This window comes from Pelobates fuscus, chromosome 13 (assembly GCF_036172605.1).
Source record: "Pelobates fuscus isolate aPelFus1 chromosome 13, aPelFus1.pri, whole genome shotgun sequence".
Lineage (NCBI taxonomy): Eukaryota > Metazoa > Chordata > Amphibia > Anura > Pelobatidae > Pelobates > Pelobates fuscus.
In genome coordinates, this window is record NC_086329.1 from 22,485,791 (window position 1) to 22,506,656 (window position 20,866).

General features: G+C 40.4%; 1 protein-coding gene across 4 annotated transcripts in view; it reads right to left on the minus strand.

Annotated features, from left to right (window-relative positions):
- The window catches only part of CEP128 (centrosomal protein 128), a 188,918-nt gene that overhangs the window by 120,295 nt on the left and 47,757 nt on the right, over positions 1-20,866 (minus strand). For all 4 annotated transcript variants that reach the window (XM_063439720.1, XM_063439721.1, XM_063439719.1 and 1 more), the window contains exons 8-16: positions 17,896-18,012; positions 14,330-14,416; positions 10,131-10,205; positions 9,087-9,213; positions 8,662-8,822; positions 7,151-7,501; positions 4,429-4,645; positions 2,201-2,634; positions 1,373-1,537 (exon numbers count right to left, since the gene is read on the minus strand). In XM_063439720.1, coding sequence (XP_063295790.1) covers positions 1,373-1,537; positions 2,201-2,634; positions 4,429-4,645; positions 7,151-7,501; positions 8,662-8,822; positions 9,087-9,213; positions 10,131-10,205; positions 14,330-14,416; positions 17,896-18,012 — 1,734 coding nt within the window. The remainder of the gene's footprint in view (positions 1-1,372; positions 1,538-2,200; positions 2,635-4,428; positions 4,646-7,150; positions 7,502-8,661; positions 8,823-9,086; positions 9,214-10,130; positions 10,206-14,329; positions 14,417-17,895; positions 18,013-20,866) is intronic.

Genomic DNA, 20,866 nt, shown 5'->3' on the forward strand with positions numbered 1-20,866 from the left:
CAAACAAATTTGTCAAGCCCCGGTATGTGTATATTCTAAATACCAGTGGAAATGAGGAGTGTGATTGAGTGTGTGTGTAGGTCAAACCACACTATGCCTTTTCCTCTACCCATCTATGGCCTTTCTCTCCCAATCAATGTTTCCCTTTCTCCCTCATGCGACTTCCACTCTCAGGTGCCATTTCCCTTCCAATCTGTGTATATTTGTCTAACTTATTGTGAGGTCCTGTCTCTCACTTGATTCATGTGGAAGCTGTCAATGTTTGGGTTGTGAGCAGGTTACAGTGCGGGCACCAAGACTTGGGCTTAGAACTAGACACCGTGTAGGTCCATACAGCTGGAATGTACTCTATTTGGCTGCCACCAACTTTCCTTACACCGGGCCACTACAAGTGGTTAGCAGCTGTGTCACACCTAAACTAGCCCTCTTCAGCTCAATCTCCACTCTCCTTTTTCAAGTGAAAACATTTTGTGTCCAGAAGGCCAAGTAGTCAATATGTATAAAAGCTGTGGATTGTAAAGGTACTTTATTTTAAATCTAATCACTGTATGCATGGTTTCTTATTATAGGCATAAAGTTATTTATCATAAAACTAACACTGCAAAACAAGGAAAGGTACGTTTTTAACTTACTGTTTTTTGCTTGCTTCTTTAATTTTTTTTCTTTTCATTTTTTTTGGGGGGGATTGAAGTTTTTTTTGTTTTAACTACTATTTTTCCATTAAAAAAAAACAATGTATTTCCCAGAAGATTACTCCAAAATACAACCAATGCATGTGTTACGGTTAAAGTAAGGCTAACCAGACATCCCTTACAGCTAGTGAAGCAGAGACAAGATTTTGCATGAATGAAGTGCACAGGCAAGTCAGATTTAAAGTAGAATTTTCACAATACTAAAGCGACTCCTATTGGTAAAAGTGAAAAGTGCAACCCAGTACATAAACAGAACATAGGGTAACCAAATCCCCTTTTCTGTACCTCAGTGTTTAATAAGCCCCTTTATTATACTTGTCCCAGTGGATTATATAACTGTATTGTTTCTGTTTAAAAAAAAAAAAGGGTACTAGTGCAATACTATTTCCACTTTCCCACATCTGGTTCAGCATATTGCGAACTTAACCCACTGGCAATCTGAGTGTTAATGTCAACTTCTAGAAGGAAATGCTACAATAGTTTCCTTTATTTGCTGTTAATCAACCTTTAGCTTGGATAGGAAAAATAGGGGCCTATTCACTAAACATCTACAAATAAACTAAAAACCTAATTTTGACACATGCGGCTCTCGATCAACAACAGTTTGGTGTTTAGCAAATAAACACCCTCTCTGTTTTCTGACATACGTTGTCACTAGCAACATATCTAAAATCCCTCACCTTTTCTTCAGCATCCTGTACGGCCATCTGGTACTTAGACCGGAGAGCAGCATTCTCCTCTCTGCAATGTGATACTTCATCCGAAAGCTTGTCGCACTCCACCTTCATTTTTTCCACACGCTGACGCTCCGATTTCACCAAAGACTTGTTATCCAGCAGCTCTGCCTGAAGGGCCAAAGAGGAAAAATATTACCGCATTTGACTGAGCAGGTCAAATGAAAGCAGGGTAGCTAAACATTTACATGGCTTGTGCACCAGTAGTTAGTAAAGGCTGACATAAGAAATTTTTTTCTAATTGATCGTGATATGTTGCAGTACGAGGATTCGGGTAATTAGTCAACAATTAATTTTAACATGCAAAATTCCAAACAAATTCCGAAATACTGCATATTTGATCAATTTACATATATCAATGCAAAATAATGGGTGGATTTTTCCAGTTTACTAGAAGAAAAATATAAACAAATATATCTAATAAACAATAAATTATAATTATGCTTCTACTATTTCCACAGGCCAGCAAAGAGCTTGTAGGAATAGTAATAAAACTGCAAATGACCAATTTAAGTCTTTCAAATGAACGTAAAAAGATATCAAATATCAAAACACACCATCTGCATTTGCAATTGTCTCTTACTAATGTGTGTGTTATATTTCCATTAAGTAGAATGGTGAAGGCATCAGGTCTGGTAATAAAGATCTAAATTATAGTATCAAGATTTTAATTTCGGAATCTGCATTACAAATGTCCAGTTACTGTGTCATTTAATTCAGTGATTTTAGTTTTAGCAGTATTTTAGATATCTAAATTGCATCCTATGTATTCACCTTCAAAGCCTGAACATGATTCTCGATCTCCTCTCGTTCCTGCCTGAAGTGTGCCAGTATCTCCTGGATGCTTCGCTCATGCTTGCTTTTCACACTCTGGGCTGCTAAGCGCAGATCTGCCAGTTCTCGTTGGTGGACATCTCTTTCCATCTTCAGCTGTCTTCCAGCAGAGGTCAGCTCCTCTCGAGCAAACTCGGCCTGTTTTTGGGCCTCGCAAAGGTTCTTCCGCAGCTCTTTGCTTGACCTCTCCTCTTGTGCCAGACGGCTGCTGAGTTCTGTACATTCTGCATTGCGCTGCCTGGAATCCTCCTGAAGCTCCACTATTCTCTCCTGGTTCTTTTCCTGTGCCCGGCGGGCTGAGAGGACCTCTTCTTGAAGTCGTTCACGGTCTTCCTGCAGCTGCTGATGTAGTTCATTTTGTGCCTGGAGCTCACCTATAATTTCATCATGGACAAATGTATGTGTAAGTCCACTTACCAGCAAAGGCAGTACAATCCAGATTTCTAACCTTGCCTTTAACTATCTGTTGATCTAGATAATTATGAAATGGCTAGAAGCTGTATATATCAGTATAACATATTTCCCTCTGAAGAGTAACTATTAGTGATTCTACAACTGGCTCAAACTGTGCTCAGAGACAAGGAAAGGGAAATAATGTGTGTTTTATCAAGAGATAGAAGGAATTAAAAAAATCTGAATAAACACAAGTTCTGGGATTGTGTTGAGGTTGCAGTAAGAGAGTACCCTTCAGTTAAAGAAATGTTGCACATCTAACACAATCCCTTTTAAGCCCCAGTGCCTTTTGTGAGACTTCCATGCACATTTTTAGTCTGCATTTTATTTTATGTTTCAACTGTTTTAAGAGCTATCACACAATAAGTCTCCATTTCTCAGAGTATCAAGAAGTTCTTTCAGTGATCACCTCTATTGTTGTGTTGTACCAATAAAAGGACATACAATAACCTTTATGAAATACACTTTGGCCTAAACTCATTTCTTTACAAATCCTGTACGGCATTTTAGCATAGTTAACTAATGTGTGACTAACTCACAATGTTTCACAACTAGCAGGTATTTCAGAAAGCTTTAACCCCTTAAGGACCAAACTTCTGGAATACAAGGGAATCATGACATGTCACACATGTCATGTGTCCTTAAGGGGTTAAAGGGACACTCCAGGCACCCAGACCACTTCTGCCCATTGGAGTAGTCTGGGTGCCAACTCCCACTACCCTTAACCCTGCAAGTGTAATTATTGCAGTTTTTTTATAAACTGTGAATAATTACTTTGCAGGGTTAACTCCACCTCTAGTGGCTGTCTACTAGACAGCCACTAGAGGGCACTTCCGTGTCTCTAGCACAGATTTTCTGTGTTAGAGCGTCGCTGGACATCCTCACACTGTGTGAGGACCTCCAGCGTCGCTCAATTCCCCATAGGAAAGGATTTTCAATGCTTTCCTACGGGGAGCTCTAATGCGCATGCACGGCACATTAGGTCTCCCCAGCCGGCGGGCGGGATCAGTCTCGCCCACCGGCCAACGTAATGCAGAGGAAGAGCGGCTGCGACCCGAAACCACCGCCGAGGGACCTCGGCGGGGGTCTCAGGTAAGTGACTGAAGGGGTTTTCACCCCTTCAGCAACCGGGGATTGGGATGTGGGAGGGAGAGGGGACCTGCAGTGCCAGGAAAACGGGTTGTTTTACTGGCACTGGAGAGTCCCTTTAATAGACTTGTAATGTGTTGCAGATCTATTGTGAAAAACCTGAGGGCACAGAATGAAAGAAGAGATGCAACAGGACATAAAGCGTGTAGCAGGAAATGTAGGTAAGAGATAAAGGAGGCAATAAGAGATAGAGAGAATAGAGTAAAAGGACACAGCAAGTGGAAGAGTAGATAAGAAAGAAAGAAAGAGCACATAGATAAGAATAAATGAGAGGCTGAACAGAGAAAAATGATAGAAGGACAAGAAGCACATGGAACATAGAGAAAAGTGTAGAAGCGGCAGAATATATAGATCACAGAGAACGTAGGAAATCCCATCCACCCCCTAAAGGAGGAGAGCAGACCTAACAATTCAATGCATACAATAAAAGCATTTTATGACCAGTGGCTGTACAGTAATTTTTTAACAGCTATATATTGACGTGTAGTAGTCTTTCTAAATGTTTCAAAAATCTTTTTAATCAAACCCAGTATCAGGTTAGTAAACTGTGATGTGTAACCAATTACCCTGTAGCCTGACGGTCACTTCCTGTGACTCGCGGAGTTCTCGCTCCAGCTCCAGCAGCTGCTCCCGTGACTGACTCAGGCGGATCTCCCTCAAGTGCAGTTCTTCTTCCTGCTGTGCTCGCCTGGAAAGCACCTCCGACAGCTCTCTGCGGAGGCTCTCAACCTGCTGCACGGTGTTTTGAAGCTGAGACTTTGCTTCATCCTTCTCCTTCATCACCTGCAGTAAGGAGTAGTGACACAATTTACACTACAAATCCATGTTAACCTGCTCATGCCTCGGTCTTGGGAGTCTCAAAACTATTCAATTTAATGTATTAAAGATTTAGCAGGAATACATTGCATTATAAAGCACTAATTTTCGATGGGTTACTTTGTATTCTGTAATACTGAAAACGTTGCAGGAGAAAAAATATAGATGTTTTTTATTCATGGGTTATAAAATACATGTCTGCACACTTTAACTCCCTTGTTTTCCATATTGCTTAGAAAGGTCTTTGTATATTTTCAAGAGAACCCCTGAAATCTAAGCTAAAGCATGTGTCTGGCATAACTTATGTATTTGCCTTAATTAGTTGTCCACAATACATAGTTTCTTTCCAATTGCAAAAACCTCACAGTGCAAGAGTTGGGAAGTCTGAGAAAATATAATTGCATTTTGAACCCCACGTGGAACCTATTTACATTCTCTGAATACCACAACCAACTAAAATGCCTATACACTCACAAATGTAAAGGTATAACACTGTTATAAATATCTTTCAGGGTTTTTAATTTTCTAAAGCATTAAGGATGATCTACATTCTAAAGAAGAATAACTGATAACCAGAAAATAGAGCCTGCTTTCTGGGAATACGGAATAATGCTGACTATGACTGCAATGTATGGAATGAGCACAATCTCTCAAACTGGTCGTTCCCCACACCTTGTATTTTGATATTGATGTGAGTCACACTTGTCTCCTAGAAGAAGAGACCTAGAAGTAAGCCATGTTGTTATAGGTGCCCACATTCCATTAGAGCATTCCAGCCTGACCATTCCGCAAGTCCAATACCCACATGTGTCCGCTTTGCACATAGTGTGCTTGTTTCATATTTAGAGGTGTTTGGAAGTTTACACTAGTTTATGTTTTCCTCTTTGCAGTCATCTAATTTTTTTTTGGTTTTTTTTGTCAATAGAAGCAGGTTTTAATATGATCCTAAATAGTTTTAACTATTTAGTTCATTGAGTTATTATTATTATTATATTATTTATAGAGCGCCGTCAAATTCCGCAGCGCTTTACAATGGGTGGACAAACAGACATGTAGTTGTAACCAGACAAGTTGGACACACAGGAACAGAGGGGTTGAGGGCCCTGCTCAATGAGCTTACATTCTAGAGGGAGTGGGGTAAAATGACACAAAAGGTAAGGATAGTATTAGACTAGTGACAGTTGCAGAAGAGGAATCAGTTGGGAGCTATTAAGAGTTTAATTGATACGCTTTTATGAAGAAGTGGGTTTTTAATGATTTTTTTAAGGAGTGGAGACTGGGTGAGCATCTAACGGAGGAGGGAAGTGAGTTCCACAGGAACGGTGCAGCCCTCGAGAAGTCTTGAAGGCGAGCATCAGAGGTGGGAGTACGGACAGAAGATAGACGTAAGTCTTCAGCAGATCGTAAGGGCCTAGACGGGACATACTTGTGTATAAGGGAGGATAGATAGGTGGGAGCAGCATTATGTAGACATTTGAAAGCAAGAACCAGAATTTTAAATTGAGCTCTATATTTTATAGGAAGCCAATGTAGGGACTGACAGAACGGTGAGGCATGGGAGGTGCGGGCGGACAGGAAGATGAGCCTTGCCGCCGCATTCATTATGGACTGTAACGGCGCAAGTTGGGAGCACGTAAGACCACTGAGAAGCGGATTACAGTAGTCAAGGCAAGAAAGTACAGTGGAATGGACCAACACCTTAGTCGCATCTGGCGTTAAGTAGGGGCGGATGCGCGCAATGTTTTTGAGATGGAAATGACAGGATTTGGCGATAGAGTGAACATGAGGCTTGAAGGAGAGGTCGGAGTCAAAGAGAACACCTAGGCAACGAGCCTGTGTGGTGGAGCTGATGGTAGCACCATTGACTTGGAGGGAGACAGACACAGGAGTAACAACACTTGAGGGAGGAAAGACCAGAATTTCAGTTTTGGTCAAGTTTAGTTTAAGGAAGTGGACAGCCATCCAGTTAGAAACAGCAGAGAGACAGTCAGAGACACTAGTCAAGAGGGACGGGGAGAGATCAGGAGAGGACAGGTAGATTTGCGTGTCATCTGCATAGAAATGATATTGGAAGCCAAAGGAGCTAATGAGTTTACCAAGGGAGGCAGTATAGATGGAGAACAGTAGGGGACCAAGGACTGAACCTTGAGGGACACCAACAGAGAGTTACTTCTGTCTTCTCAGGGGTGACCCATTCTTTTGATTAGAGGAATGAGTCACTGCAGAAGAAGACTCTACAGAACTGCTGGTACTCAAAGACCTTGCAATCATGATTTTTTTCCCCCATGATGCAGAATTAATTACGATAGTAAAGAGATTTCGGGTAGGTAGGAAATAAAGATCTGTGAAGACCGATACACAGTACTTTTAATCTTTTAATACACTGGTATTATGCAAACCCCTGCCAGATTCTCTGCTTAATTAAGATCTGACAATAAGAATCCATGAAGAATTGAATGTATCTCCACTCACTTGTGTACTGCGATCTGCTTCCTGATTGAGAACTTCCTCTTTCTTTTCCAGCATCTTCTCAAGCTTCTTACATTTCAACCTCCAGTGTTTAACCATATCCTGAGCCTTCACTTTCAGTTGTTCCTTCTTCTTCTCTGTTTCCTGTCTGAGAGTCTCTGCCTGCCTGAACTCTGCCAAATATCTCTCAGCCTCCTGGCTCATCTCTTCCAACTGCTGACCCAATTCCACAGCTTGCTCCTCAGCCTGACGCCTCTCCTTCTCACAGGTATCATAACGGCTCTGGATGTCTTTAAGCTTCTCCAGCATCTGAAGCTGCTGTTTTTCCCTCTTCTCCATCCCATCAGTCAAGGCCTAAATAAAACGAGAAGGTAAAGAAAATATATATTTGACAATATATCCTAATGACCTAATTATTTAGGGGAGATACTAACAAGCTTAAAAACACATGCACATTAGACACATTAGATTATAGAAAGCATGATTGGGATTCTGGTCACACCGGACAACTCATGCCCCATACCTGCTTGTCTATCTTCCCCTCACATTCCCTTTTCTATAGGTATGTAATTTTGCTCTTTTTAAGCTTTTTTTTTTCCTAGTTACTGCTGTTCCTTCACTACAAAAGCAATTTGTGTGCAATATTTGTAATGCATTTTTATTTTTTAATATTGTCTGAAAAGGTAATAATCTATTATTTTGGAAAAGAAACAAAAAAAACCTAAAACAATATATACAAAAAGTAAAGTGCATGGATATGTAATTATTATACAGAAGCATTCTTGCACGCTTCTTTAAAAAGCAATATAGACAGTAAACAAACAAACAAAAGCCAGATCACATTTAATGTCTATAAACCTTCACAGATTAAATGAATATACCGCGGGTGTGAATATGCCATGTTATGGCAATAAGCTAATTAGTCCATAAGAATGCTATAGCAGCCAGATTACTGCAATAGGGAAGCTGGGCTGTGCAGATCAGCAATTTGTAAGAGCTATGTTATTCTCAGTAAATCCTTTCGAACGCCAAGCCTGGCCAACATGTTCAAAGATTAAGAGGATAATCTGAAGCCGACTCAATTTATTGGAATAATGGACGGTACAAGTTGTTTTTGTTCTAAAATAAGTTAAAGCGCAGCATTTTAGTGGTGATGTATTAATGCCGTTAAATTCAGGCAGCCTTAAGGAAAGTTTGACAATAAAGCTTTTTCTATAGACTCTGTGGCAAAGACTCTGCGGTAACCTTGCAGTTTGGAGATTTATAACCCCCTTAAGTGACATCTAATGACTTTGGAGAGAAAGCGTTACGGAGACCTCAGACATTCTGTGACATTACTTGTAAAAGGTTCCAGTGACCGTAGCAGCCAGATAACCGCAGTTTTGTGGCATTTGGCAGTATAAAGAACATGGGTATCGCTCAGTATAGCAACCCCAAATCTTGTTATAGGAGAGATCGCATAATAAAGAAGGAAATGGAACAAGATAAAGTAATTTGGGTGTAAAGGTGCTTACCTCCACATGCCCTGCAAGCTGAGTCTTCTCGCGGTCCTTCTGCTCAAGACTGCGTTTCAAGTCCTCCATCTCTGCCATAACGACGCTTCGGTTAAGTTGAACACGAAGTTGAGATATTTGACATTCCAACTCCTGCTTCTCCTGCTCAGAGCGTTCTATGGCTAGCAGAGAAACATTGCAATCTAGTGTCAACTTGAATTATCCATTATTGCAAGGTATCTTGCCACCATTTGTATTTCTTTTGCCTTAATAAAGTTGTCATTTTGCAAAGTTCTTTTTAATGTTCTTTTATGATCATTACTTTTATTTAGTAAAATAAACTAGTTCTTCGCACCTTGTGTCTCTCAAGGGCCCAATCATCCCGAACAGGAATAATAATGAAGATTAGATAAAGACAAGCGTTAATAGGAAGGTAAACCTGTTACCTGCACGCATCCTTCGCTCTTCGTCTCGATTCTCATTCTGACTTTGCAGAGATAACTGGGAAACCTGCTGCTGTAAATGACTTCGATCATCCACCACCTTAACCAGCTGAGAGCGCAAATCCTCCACCTAGGGTGATACATGCTATGCATGTTATGGTTCTTTAAAACGTTTTACATTAGCAGGTTTTGGTCTCATGATTATACCACATTTTTCTCCACATTCAATTCATTTTACCAGAGCTCAAACATTTTTTTTTGCGGTTTTCTACATCATAGCTGCGCCCCCTTAGCCACATCAACCCCCTTATAAAGTGGTACTCAAGCTAAGTACACAGATCATCAAATGAAAGATCAGTGTGAGCCAAGGTGCAGACATTTCTCTGCCCCACAGCCAGTCACTGTCCACAAATTATATGAACCATTCCGATTAGCATGGCTTTGAATTACTAAAACGGAACAATAAGAGAATAGTGTGGTAGAGTCAAGTCACCAGCTCACACTGATTCTCATTAGCTGAACACTGTATATCTTAAATACAAATAGGTAGACATTTTGTGAAACAAGGAGGCGCAGTTAATGAGGTAGTGATTTATGATGCAGATAGAACCACTTTTTTTAATGCAAACTAAAACGAGATTTTAATGTTGAGAAAAACCAAATGTGAACATGACGCCAAAACATATCTAACTCACTGAGGCTGATTTGGTGCTCAGAGTGTCCTTTAAATTACTCTGGTCATCTGGCCGAAGATCAACAACTCAGTGGGAGGGCTGTAAGGTAGTTTATAATTTACATGGCCTTCCTGCACCCATATATTTGAGGTGATACAGATATGATTGTTTCTAGACTATACTCCACCATAGGAAATATACAGGGTAAAGAAACGTAACAATGTACGGAAGAGTATTTCTCTCCTAGAAAATGTTCCAGTTAAGGTGATAAACAGGATAACAAAAGTATGGCACCTGGTAGAACACAGCTAGCCTCTACTGAGGGACAATATTACAGGTAGAGAGTGTAAGGAGAGAATATACTAAAGGGTACCTGATACAGCAAAGTTTCACGGCTGCCTTCTATTTGATCCAGTCTTCTCTTGTATCGCTCCAACTCTGCCTCAAGCTGCAAACACAAAAAGGCCCAGTTTATGGTCATTTCATTTGCGAATAAAGTCCCTCTCCCCCCAAGCATCAGTTACTGCAAAAGAAACAAAATAGGAAACGTCAAGGGGAACAAGCAGGGATCCCTCTGTAATGTAAAGACCAGTGGAATCAGAAGCTCTCTGTAATTGAATTAATTTGTATAGGAAGGCAAACTGTAAAGTTTGCTAATATTTTACCAACCTCTGCATCAGAACCCCCCTTGTTCCCCAGCCAGACATGTTAAATATTAAAAATAAGTATAGATATCAAACATTTATTAAAGTGGTTGGTTCTCCTTTAGATAAAATTAGTATTAAAAAAAAAAAAATTTACAGTATAGTATTAAACGGATTACTAAAGCTTTATTCAGGAGTCCACCATACCAAAATAAGTAATTATTAGAAAGCCAAGTAAAACATTCAAGAAAGTGAAACTCTGCTTAATATTTTCACTATACCCGTGTAAATAGAGCAATGTAATAGAACAGCAGGAAATGCTAGCAGAATGCTTGGTTGTATAGGGAGAGGTATTAGCAGTAGAAAGAGGGAAGTGCTCATGCCATTGTACAGAACACTGGTGAGACCTCACTTGGAGTATTGTACGCAGTACTGGAGACCGTATCTCCAGAAGGATATTGATATTTTAGAGAGAGTTCAGAAAAGGGCTACTAAACTGGTTCATGGATTGCAGGATAAAACTTACCAGGAAAGGTTAAAGGAACACATGTATAGCTTGTAGGAAAGACGAGACGGGGGGGATATGATAGAAACATTTAAACACATAAAGGGAATCAACACAGTAAAGGAGGAGACTATATTTAAAAGAAGAAAAACTAGGGGCCGTTCTGGCGCTTCGACCGCCTGAACGGGGACTATATGAAGCTAACGCTCACAAAAATGGGTTTCTCAGCCTCCACCTTGGGGGGAATTATTGTCCTCTACAGAGCTCCATCGGCAAGAGTCTTCAACTCTGGATTTTTATCCAAGCCGTTTCGAAGTAATGGCACTCTCCAGGGATGCCCACTTTCGCCTCTCTTGTTTATTCTAAGTCTCGAACCAGTCATCCACCGCATAAAGACCCACCCGGGTATTAGACACTCCAGCCGGGGTCCAAAAAATTGCACTATTTGCGGACGATGTCCTGCTCTACCTGTCTCACCCGCACACCTCCATTCCAAATCTGATGGAACTCCTGTCACAATATGGGGGGGTCTCATACTACAAAAATAACTTTACAAAAACTCAGGCATTACCCATCGGCCTCCCCCCCCATGCGGTACAATCCTTAAAAGACTCTCATCCCCTTGATTGGAGGTCAACCTCGCTTAAATATCTTGGCATTAAGCTGTCAAAATCAGACACACAACTGATGCAGGAGAACCACAGGACTTTAATCCCCAAACTACAACCCCAATTAGATACATGGCAGGGTTTGGAGGCGTCATGGCTAGGAAGGATACACACCACGAAGATGATGGCGCTACCCCACGTACTATACCTTTTTCAAACTATACCTATAGAGCTACCAGACAAAACCCTGAAGAGGTTTCAATCTATCTTTAATGCATATATTTAAAAAAAAAAACAATGATAGCTAGACGCCTAACCTGGCGAACACCATTAAAAGGGGGCTTGGGTATTCCTGACGTGAAGTCCTATTATAAAGCAGCGATATTAGCAAAGGGACTGGGGGTCCTGTCAAATAGAGGATGCATGCTTACACCCAAACAAACTAGAACACATACTGAGGTCATATATAAAATGGGACACTAAAAAGCACAGACCTCTGCCGAGTACGCGTTTCTTGATACGCAGTTGGCTGAGATTGGCCCGTACATTCACGGGAGTGGACAATCTCATATTTTTTGCTCCCACAAATATCCTGTCGGCACTATCGCACGACATACCCATAACATCCAGGATACAAAGAGGAGTTAAATCTATACGCCACCTATTCACACCACAAGGCCTTAAGCCCTTCCCAGAACTACAAAAAGAATTTGCTCTACCAGCAAGAGACATCTTCACCTACATTAGACTAAAACATATAACACATTAACACAACGTACATCACTACGAAGAGTCCCAACTCACTCTCTTCGGACGTCACTGAATAGGCAAGAATACAAAAACTAAACCACTCTCCCTGTGCTATACCGCCATAAACGACGTAGAGCCAATGGCCAAACACACATACATGGAACAGTCGGAGAAGGAACTTGATACCTCCAGACCCACTCCACTCTGGCTTCAAGCCATCCAAACCACCAGGGTATCCTCGCATAGTTTGTCCCATTGGGAAGCATTTGCAAACTCCTAATGAGGTGGTACTTGGTCCCAACTCGGCTGGCACACATGTACCATAGTGTTTCTCCCAAGTGCTGGCGGCGCGGCCTACACGCAGGTACCCTCAAACACATCGTTTGGGAATGCCCCATATTGGGAACATATTGGCAACAAATAGGGGAGGCCATCGCACGGATCATGCCGATACCAATTCCATTTACGCCAGAATGCTACCTCCTTTACCTCTCCCCAACTATCTTCTCTATACCACAAAAGGTAGTTGCCATACATATACTAACGGCAGCAAAAACCAGCATAGCGAGCCACTGGAAAGGAACTAATGTACCCTCATTCACAGAAGTGTGGAACAGAGTAGATTCCACATGCGAATATGAACTTATGGCATACAGGCTCAGAGGCAAAGAGGAGATGCACGTACTAAAGTGGGCTGGTTGGACTGATAACATATTGACCTTAAAACCCCCACAGTCCATAGACCACAGCACGATAGACATGAAACTCAGAACAACATAGCCCTTCCACAACAAATGTGACCAAACATAACCTGCTCGCAACACACTCTCTCGGATGACACCTGCCTACCTGTGTACACATCGTGTACACATCAGGTACTAACGCGCAAAGTTTGATTTATGTTGTTTTTGCTTTTTCCTTTTTTTTTTCCTCACCCCCGATAGTTACATTTTATCTAATAATCAGATGCATATGCACAGTTTCTGTAGGCGGGAGAAGCGGTGGGTGGACATCCCAAAGTTACGCATGAATGCGCTCTCGCCTGACCACTCATAGGGAGGCACAGTCACGTGACCTTCTCCCAACCGACATAAGCTACCCAGACACAGCTAGGCCGCAACATGATCAGAGAGCAGACTGAACCTGGTAGACAAAAGCAATACACCAAGCGTGAGCAACATACAAAAGCCAATATACGAACTATAAGGTAGCAACACCATAAGTACCAGGATACAGAGATAGCCCAAGTCCATTACAAAACAACAAGGACTAACTAAGGAAATAAGTATGTTGTAATACAATATAAAACCGGCACTATGCAATAGGCGGAAAGGAATTTACACCAGGATCTTTGATCACACACCTCGACACCTGAAAGTGCTACAGTCACCGTCAGTAATGACCATATGCAAATTGATGTAAATAGCATGATGATGTAAATAGCATGATGATTGGGCAAGTCCTTGATCTGAAATGTTGAAGATGTAGCATTCTATACAACAATGCGTAAACTGTGTATTGTGCAAAGCAATGTATAAGTTATGTCTTTCCCCTTTCCCCTCTGTTCTTTCTGTATCCCAACTGCGTATCACGTATTTGCAAAAATTCTCAATAAAAAACAGATATTGGGAAAAGAAAAAAAACGAAGAAAAACTACCACAACAAGAGGACATAGTCTTAAATTAGAGGGACAAAGGTTTAAAAATAATATCAGGAAGTATTACTTTACTGAGAGGGTAGTGGATGCATGGAATAGCCTTCCTGCTGAAGTGGTAGAGGTTAACACAGTAAAGGAGTTTAAGCATGTGTGGGATAGGCATAAGGCTATCCTAACTATAAGATAAGGCCAGGGACTAATGAAAGTATTTAGAAAACTGGGCAGACTAGATGGGCCGAATGGTTCTTATCTGCCGTCACATTCTATGTAAAGCAGAATTAAAGTGCAGTGCACCTAACACCATTGAAAGCAGACTAAATAAGTGGAGTTTACCAGATACTGTGCAAAGCTGTGCTGGTCAGCTTATTAACCCATTAGTAAAAATGACTGCAGACAGAATATGCTAACCTGACTCTTGTCGCTCTCAGACCTGCTGAGCTTGCCTTTCAGATATTCCTCCACTTCGTCAACTTTGTTATCTTTCTGTTTCAGGGCCTGGGAAGAAATGTTTATAAAGTTAAATAAATGGCTGCAAATACAAACATTACAAAGACCATTTTAGAATATGGAGAGGAAGAGATGCTCAATGGGTAATGAACTGGAGTGTGCCAAGCAGCAAGGATTTGGAATCTCAGTGAGCAGTATGCACATGGCAAACATAGTGACTGTCCCTTAAACATACTCAAATGTCAAGATTTTCAATGCACTCTAGGACGTAGTCAGTGCTCCGTGTAAGGGGAATCATAATCCCAAAATGTAAGTAACAAAGGTAAAGGCAGGACACAGGAACTGATGCAAAATTAAGTATAAAATACATCCTGATGTCACACACCTCACAAATACATGAACAAGAGACTCTAAAATGCACCCGGTACTGGGAAATCCCAAGGCGCTACATGCACGAAGGACTGGGACACACAAAGGCACAATATGAATGAGGGACTGAAGAAGCCCAAAGTGCTATGTATGTATTAGGTATTGGAGAAACCCAAAAGCACTATAAGTGCGAAAATAAGGGTAATTTCAAGTCGTTACAAGTGCGAGGAAATGGGGCATCCAAAGAACTATTTTTATAAGGGACGCTAAAAACCAAAGGGTCTATGGGTTTAAGGGTTTGGGGAATTCCTGGGTGGTATATGTGTGATATACAGTTGTATATATACAGTTGTTCAGTTATATTCAATCCTGTTTTAGTGCTATCATCAAAAACACCCACAGACGTTTCAAACACCCACTACATTCACAGAGCTGCTCATACATGATTTTAGGTCAGCTGAGCTTGCACTTTTTGGAGAATTCCTCTCAAATGTTGACGTTCTCATATACACTTTTGCATCCTGATTGCTCTAAACTATTTTAAATAACTAGTAACAGCTCCGAACGGTAATGGAGTGTCCCCAGGGCATCCTCAAACCTTTAATAACAACAATCTATTCCATTCTCTTTTCTTTTAAGTGCACATATTTCCATTAGAAAAGGCTGGTTGAGGATGTGAATATTAACACACTCTGAATGAGAAAGTGAGCAGAGCGGGAGAGATTTTGACAAATGAAAGGGAAAGATTTGATGAAGACAAAAAAATAAAATAAAAAGCAAAAATGCTGGGTGAAAATGTAACCCCTCTCTGCAGAGGAGCAATGCATTATGGATTACACACAGTGTTTGTTCAATGCTCAGCAGGAGCAAAACTAAAAGCTTTGTGTTATTAGGAGACCTGTCTCTGACATTTATACTGGAAGAGTGAGTACAAGGTGTCCTAGAAAAGTGGACTGGTGTGAGAAGTAATTTTATAAGGAACCTTTGCTGTGTGCTCAGCAAGCTCACTAGTGAAAAATAGTTTATTAAGAGGTATGTGTCTTGGTATTTATGGAAAAAGAGGAAGAGTACGGCTGAGAGATATGTGTTCCGATATATGTTTTTAGGAGGAGAAGGGAAATGTGTGTTCTGATGACTGTGTACTAGTAGCTGGTAAGACATATATGTCCCGCAGTCTGCATATTAGGTAATATAACTGAAATTATGTGTAATAGTAGCTGATTAGAGGTAAGTTTTCTGATGTCTGTGTATTGGGAGCTGGTGAGAGATAAGTATTGTGATATCACTTCTTCATAGGAGGAGATTGGCCTGCCATGGGTCTTGTGTATTAGATAACAGAGGTACTTCTTTCCTGTGTATTAGACTTTGTGAGTGGTATGTTTCCGAATGTCTGTGTATTAGGAGTTAGTAAAAGGTCTATCAGGACTTGATGAGAACAAAAGGTGGAGAGACACAGGTCCTGAGAGCAAGGGAGAGAAATGCGTATCTTGACAACTATGTAGCATGAGGCAGGTGAGATCCTTGCAATTAAGTGGATTACAAAGATAGTAAGAAGACTGAACGGTTTCATTGTGTAATAGTAGAATTAGAATTTTTCTTCTGCAGGAACTGTATTAAGCTGGAGGGCCACAAACATTTTAAAACATTTTCTAAGACTTTGAACTGAAGCGTATTCTCTCCGTTTGTACATTCTCTTCTGCTTGCTCGTGCAGCCAAAATTCTGTCCAGCCTCTACATACCATCTTGTATTTACACGTGGAAACACGACTGGAGGACTGTTCCACGTAAGCAATTTCTCTTTTTTTCCCCCAGTTTAATTTCCGCAAGGATTAGATCATAACACTGATCATAAGCCAAGTCCTTTAAATTAGAAATTAGGCATTCGCCTGAGCAGGAGAGGTGGCAAGATGGAGAAAAATGCAATGTTTAAGTGGGGAAAAGCAGGGGGTGTTAGCCAAGGAATGTTGCCAAATGGCTTTGCCATGTCCATCATTTGAGAGTAGAGGTATGGGAAGCATGCCACAAAGGCCGTGCGACACGTGTGAATCAATCCTGCTGTAATGACAGTTTGGACATATTCAAACGGCACCTTTTATTCATCGCCATGAACATTTCCGCGGATTGCAAGCTCTGATGAAGGCATTAACACCTCATCATGTTTGTAATAATTGCAATGACTGCTATAGGCCATCAAATCTTAATATCATTGGCAATAACTGGTAGGTACAAAACCAATTCCCGTCAGGCCTAGGGAAGGTAGGAGGGACTTGCGCAGTGCGGGCACAATTACACTGAAGTGGTTATAAAAAAAAAAAACTAAAAAAAAACAGAAGGCTTATCTTCTATTCAAATGAAGCTATGATTATTCAGAGACTGAAAGAAAACTCTGATTCCCCGTGACCTGGGAGAGAGATGTCTGTTTGTCTTTTTGTGTGGATTTTATTTTTTTTATGTCAGGCATTCTTCGCAGAATGAAAAGAAATTATAAAAAGCTGGATTTTCAAAGAAAAAAAAAAAGAACCTCTTGTATTTTTTTTTACTTCCACAAAAGATACAACCATCAGACTTTCCTGCCAAGCTGCATTCTGTGTCAAAACAGCTGCAGCGTCTTCTGATTACACTACCACACAAAGGCTAGAAAACACAGATGTTTTTCAACCTTCCGTTGCTGTCGGATGAAAAGGAAAAATATTAAATAGAGATGCCCCCTACCCCTCCTTCTATAGCAGTAAAAGAGTTAAACAATTCAGTCCATATAGGACGTATTGGTCAAGCAGCTATCAAGGAACACAAGAAATGTAAGACAAAATGCATGTCACGCTGAAATATTAGCAGCCAATATGAATCCAGGTATTGCATTCTTTTAGTGTGTTTAACACAATTGCTATTCTTTCAACCCAACGTGATTATTAGAGATCAGCCACGTTTAGTGCTCTCGGAGTTAGAAACACAGAGTCAATGGGACGCCCTTAATTAGTTTTCAATTGTTCCACATTGGGTAGTGATTAAGAAACTTATGGCATAGGCGATACAGTTGTAGGTTAATAGTGGCATACACTTTTTAGAAAGGTCTGTTTAATATCACAGAAAACAGGGTCAGTGTATTTACAAAAATGTTTACCCCTATAGAATGCAATGGTTTATTGCACAAGTTTTACCTGTTGAAGCTGAACGGACACCTGGCCCAGCTGATCCTGACGGCGTTCAACCTGCTGTCTTTCACTTCGCATTTCCCTTTCTAGTTCCAAGAGTTTTCTCTCTACTCGCTCTGAAACCTGAAGACAGCAGCAGAGACAAAAAAAGGGACTCAGTGGCAATTAACGGAGTTACATGGACTCACTTACAAACATGCACTGGCCTAGCTCGCAGTACCAGGATAAAAGTGTGATAAAACTAGCAGTATTTAATACAAGATTTTTACCAGTAGGCTTAGAAAAAAGTACGTGTCAAATGTCATAGTTAAATCTCTGGACACAGGAATGTCATTAACTGAAAACTGCAACATACATTAGCACTTATGGTTTGTATGAAGAGAATTATTCACTAACCAAAAAAATCCATATTAAAGAAAAAAATGCTCTATATGCTGTAGCTTTTGCCAAATGAAACAATTTGACATATTGTGTCCAAAATAGGCTGTCTACTCCTTATAAATAAACTGTTGTGATTATACAATATGAACAGCTCAACGTTCATTAATGAAACAGCATCGCCACTGTAGCAGTATAATAACACATTGAAACCGCCACTGAATTGTTATAATCATTTGAACTTACAGTAAAAGCTGTGGAATACGGATTTTATTAAAGGGCCTGAAAACCGACAAAAGGATCCCTCCCATATTTCACAATTGCATTCTTAATGGAACAAGGTCCAGTAGGTACTCGTGGCTTTAAGTCAACTGGCTGTATAAAATTAGTAAATTAACCTGGCAGCCCTGGGAATCTTATGCTAATGAATAATTATCCTCAGACAATACAAGAAGAGACCGTGGAACGAAAAGAGAGGGTGCAGCCGCACACCCTGCTGCTACCTCCCATACCCACTAACCAGCCTTCCCCTCACCCTCCATCGCACAACCCAAAGTAAATGTACCACCTCGATAGGGTTGCCTGGGAGAGATGCACAGTGTATGAACATTCTACAATGAACCATGGCAAAGCAGCTAACAGTGTATGAGACAGGCAACAAACTACATCAGAGTTGAGTACAGACTGGATAGCACTGGTAGGAAAGGGAGGTGTAAAGCCCTCTGACCGGAACATAGGAATAGGACAGTAAAAAAGAGGAGACTAAACTAATCAGTGAGCGACCAATACACAGAAACGCAATGATGAAGGTAACAAGGACCAATAGGTAGGAGACCAGTACTACCCGGTACGCCGGGCCCACACAATAGAACTATTACCACACTGGGACCTGGTGAATTGGCCGTACAGGTGGACCAGAAGGGCAAGAGTGCTACAGACCAAACCCCCCCACCAAACCCCTCCCCCCCCCCAACTCAAACCACCGCAGCAATAAGCTACAAGGGTGATAAACATATTCCCCACGATAGCCAGGTCATGCGAGGGGGCGACAATACCACAATATCCTATGGTGATATGTTGTGAAACGCTCAAACAGATGTTATGGCATACTCTTCCGTGACCTGTCACTAATAAAGAAACCTAATGTAACATAAAATGTACTTGCATTAACCCTGTGCAACCCTTATTTTCCTTTCTGTACCTCCCCACCCTCCAATCAAATAAAATCTCTTAAATAAAAAATGAAAGAACATTTTTTTTTTGTAAATTAACTAAAACCCTAATACATGCTATAAGAAAAAAATAAAACACAAACATACAAAGGCCCTCCTGGTCTCTGAGAGTATTTGAATACTTAGATACTTATACCGAAGAGTAAAACAAAAAATACGAAAAAAATACGAATTCTTCTCTCTTAATGTATACAACAGTAAACGAAATGGAAGGGGAGCCTAATATTCCTTTTAGTAATCTCATGCACAGATATACTCTCTGATTAAATATCAAAGAGCACATACGCTAACCATATATAATGTGCATCCTTATATGCCAGAAGAACTTATGGACACCTTCCATGAAATAAACAGTAATAATATGTTCTGATTTAATGAGAGTTATATCTTCTCACATGTCAGAGATGCAATGGTACTTTTAAATGCACCCTAAGAACCAAAACAACTTCAGCTTAATGAAAATGGTTTTGGTGTAGCGATCACGCCCCTGCAGACTCACTGCGCAGCTGCCTGCAGTAAATTTACTATATTTCTGCAGTTCTAGCCACACTTTACCTGGACGTGACTCACAGAGCTCCCCAATAGAATACGTTATTCTATTAATATTTGTACAATGTCAAGTATTAATATAGTAATATACCATGCTACATATTTTTTATTACCAATATCTATTTTCATGTTTTTTTTGTTTTTTTTTATATATATATATATATATAGAGAGAGAGTTATTTACTAAATGAGTATTCGAAGAGAATTTTTTATTTATTTTTAGACCATGAGAGCTAAACTGGAAACAGACTTGCAGAATATTTCCAAATCAGCTATTCTGGCCTTAAATTATAAATTTGCTTTGAATTTCTGACAATCCTCACTTTAGTGAATAACTGTGATTAGCTTCTAGCGTGCTCATTGTGTCCACCAGAAAGAAAGGGAGATGCATCTTTGCACAGATGGGGAAGGCTAACGTTACTGCAGAACATGTAGCAATGGTTGGACTCTAGAGACTCTGAAAAACTAATACATTTATAATTAAAAAACAAAAACTTTTAACTGCCCCGTTCAAGTGAAAATAAAAACATGTATTTTCTGACCAGGCTTCATTTAAATACTTCCACCAGGACCTATCAGGTTTATTAGAAATGCTGAAATATAAATTGTTGTTGGAATACTTTATACGGGTAGCAGAATGTACACAGAACATTCTGTTTGTACCATCAGTGTTAAATGTTTTCATATTAACTGTATTTTTTCACACCGCTTGATTTTTGCATGAAATGAGTTTAGCCATCTGGAATGCAAGAATGTATACAGTGTTAGGGAACCTACCCTGCATATATTAGGGAGGCCTGAGCAAGTCACTGGCAGAG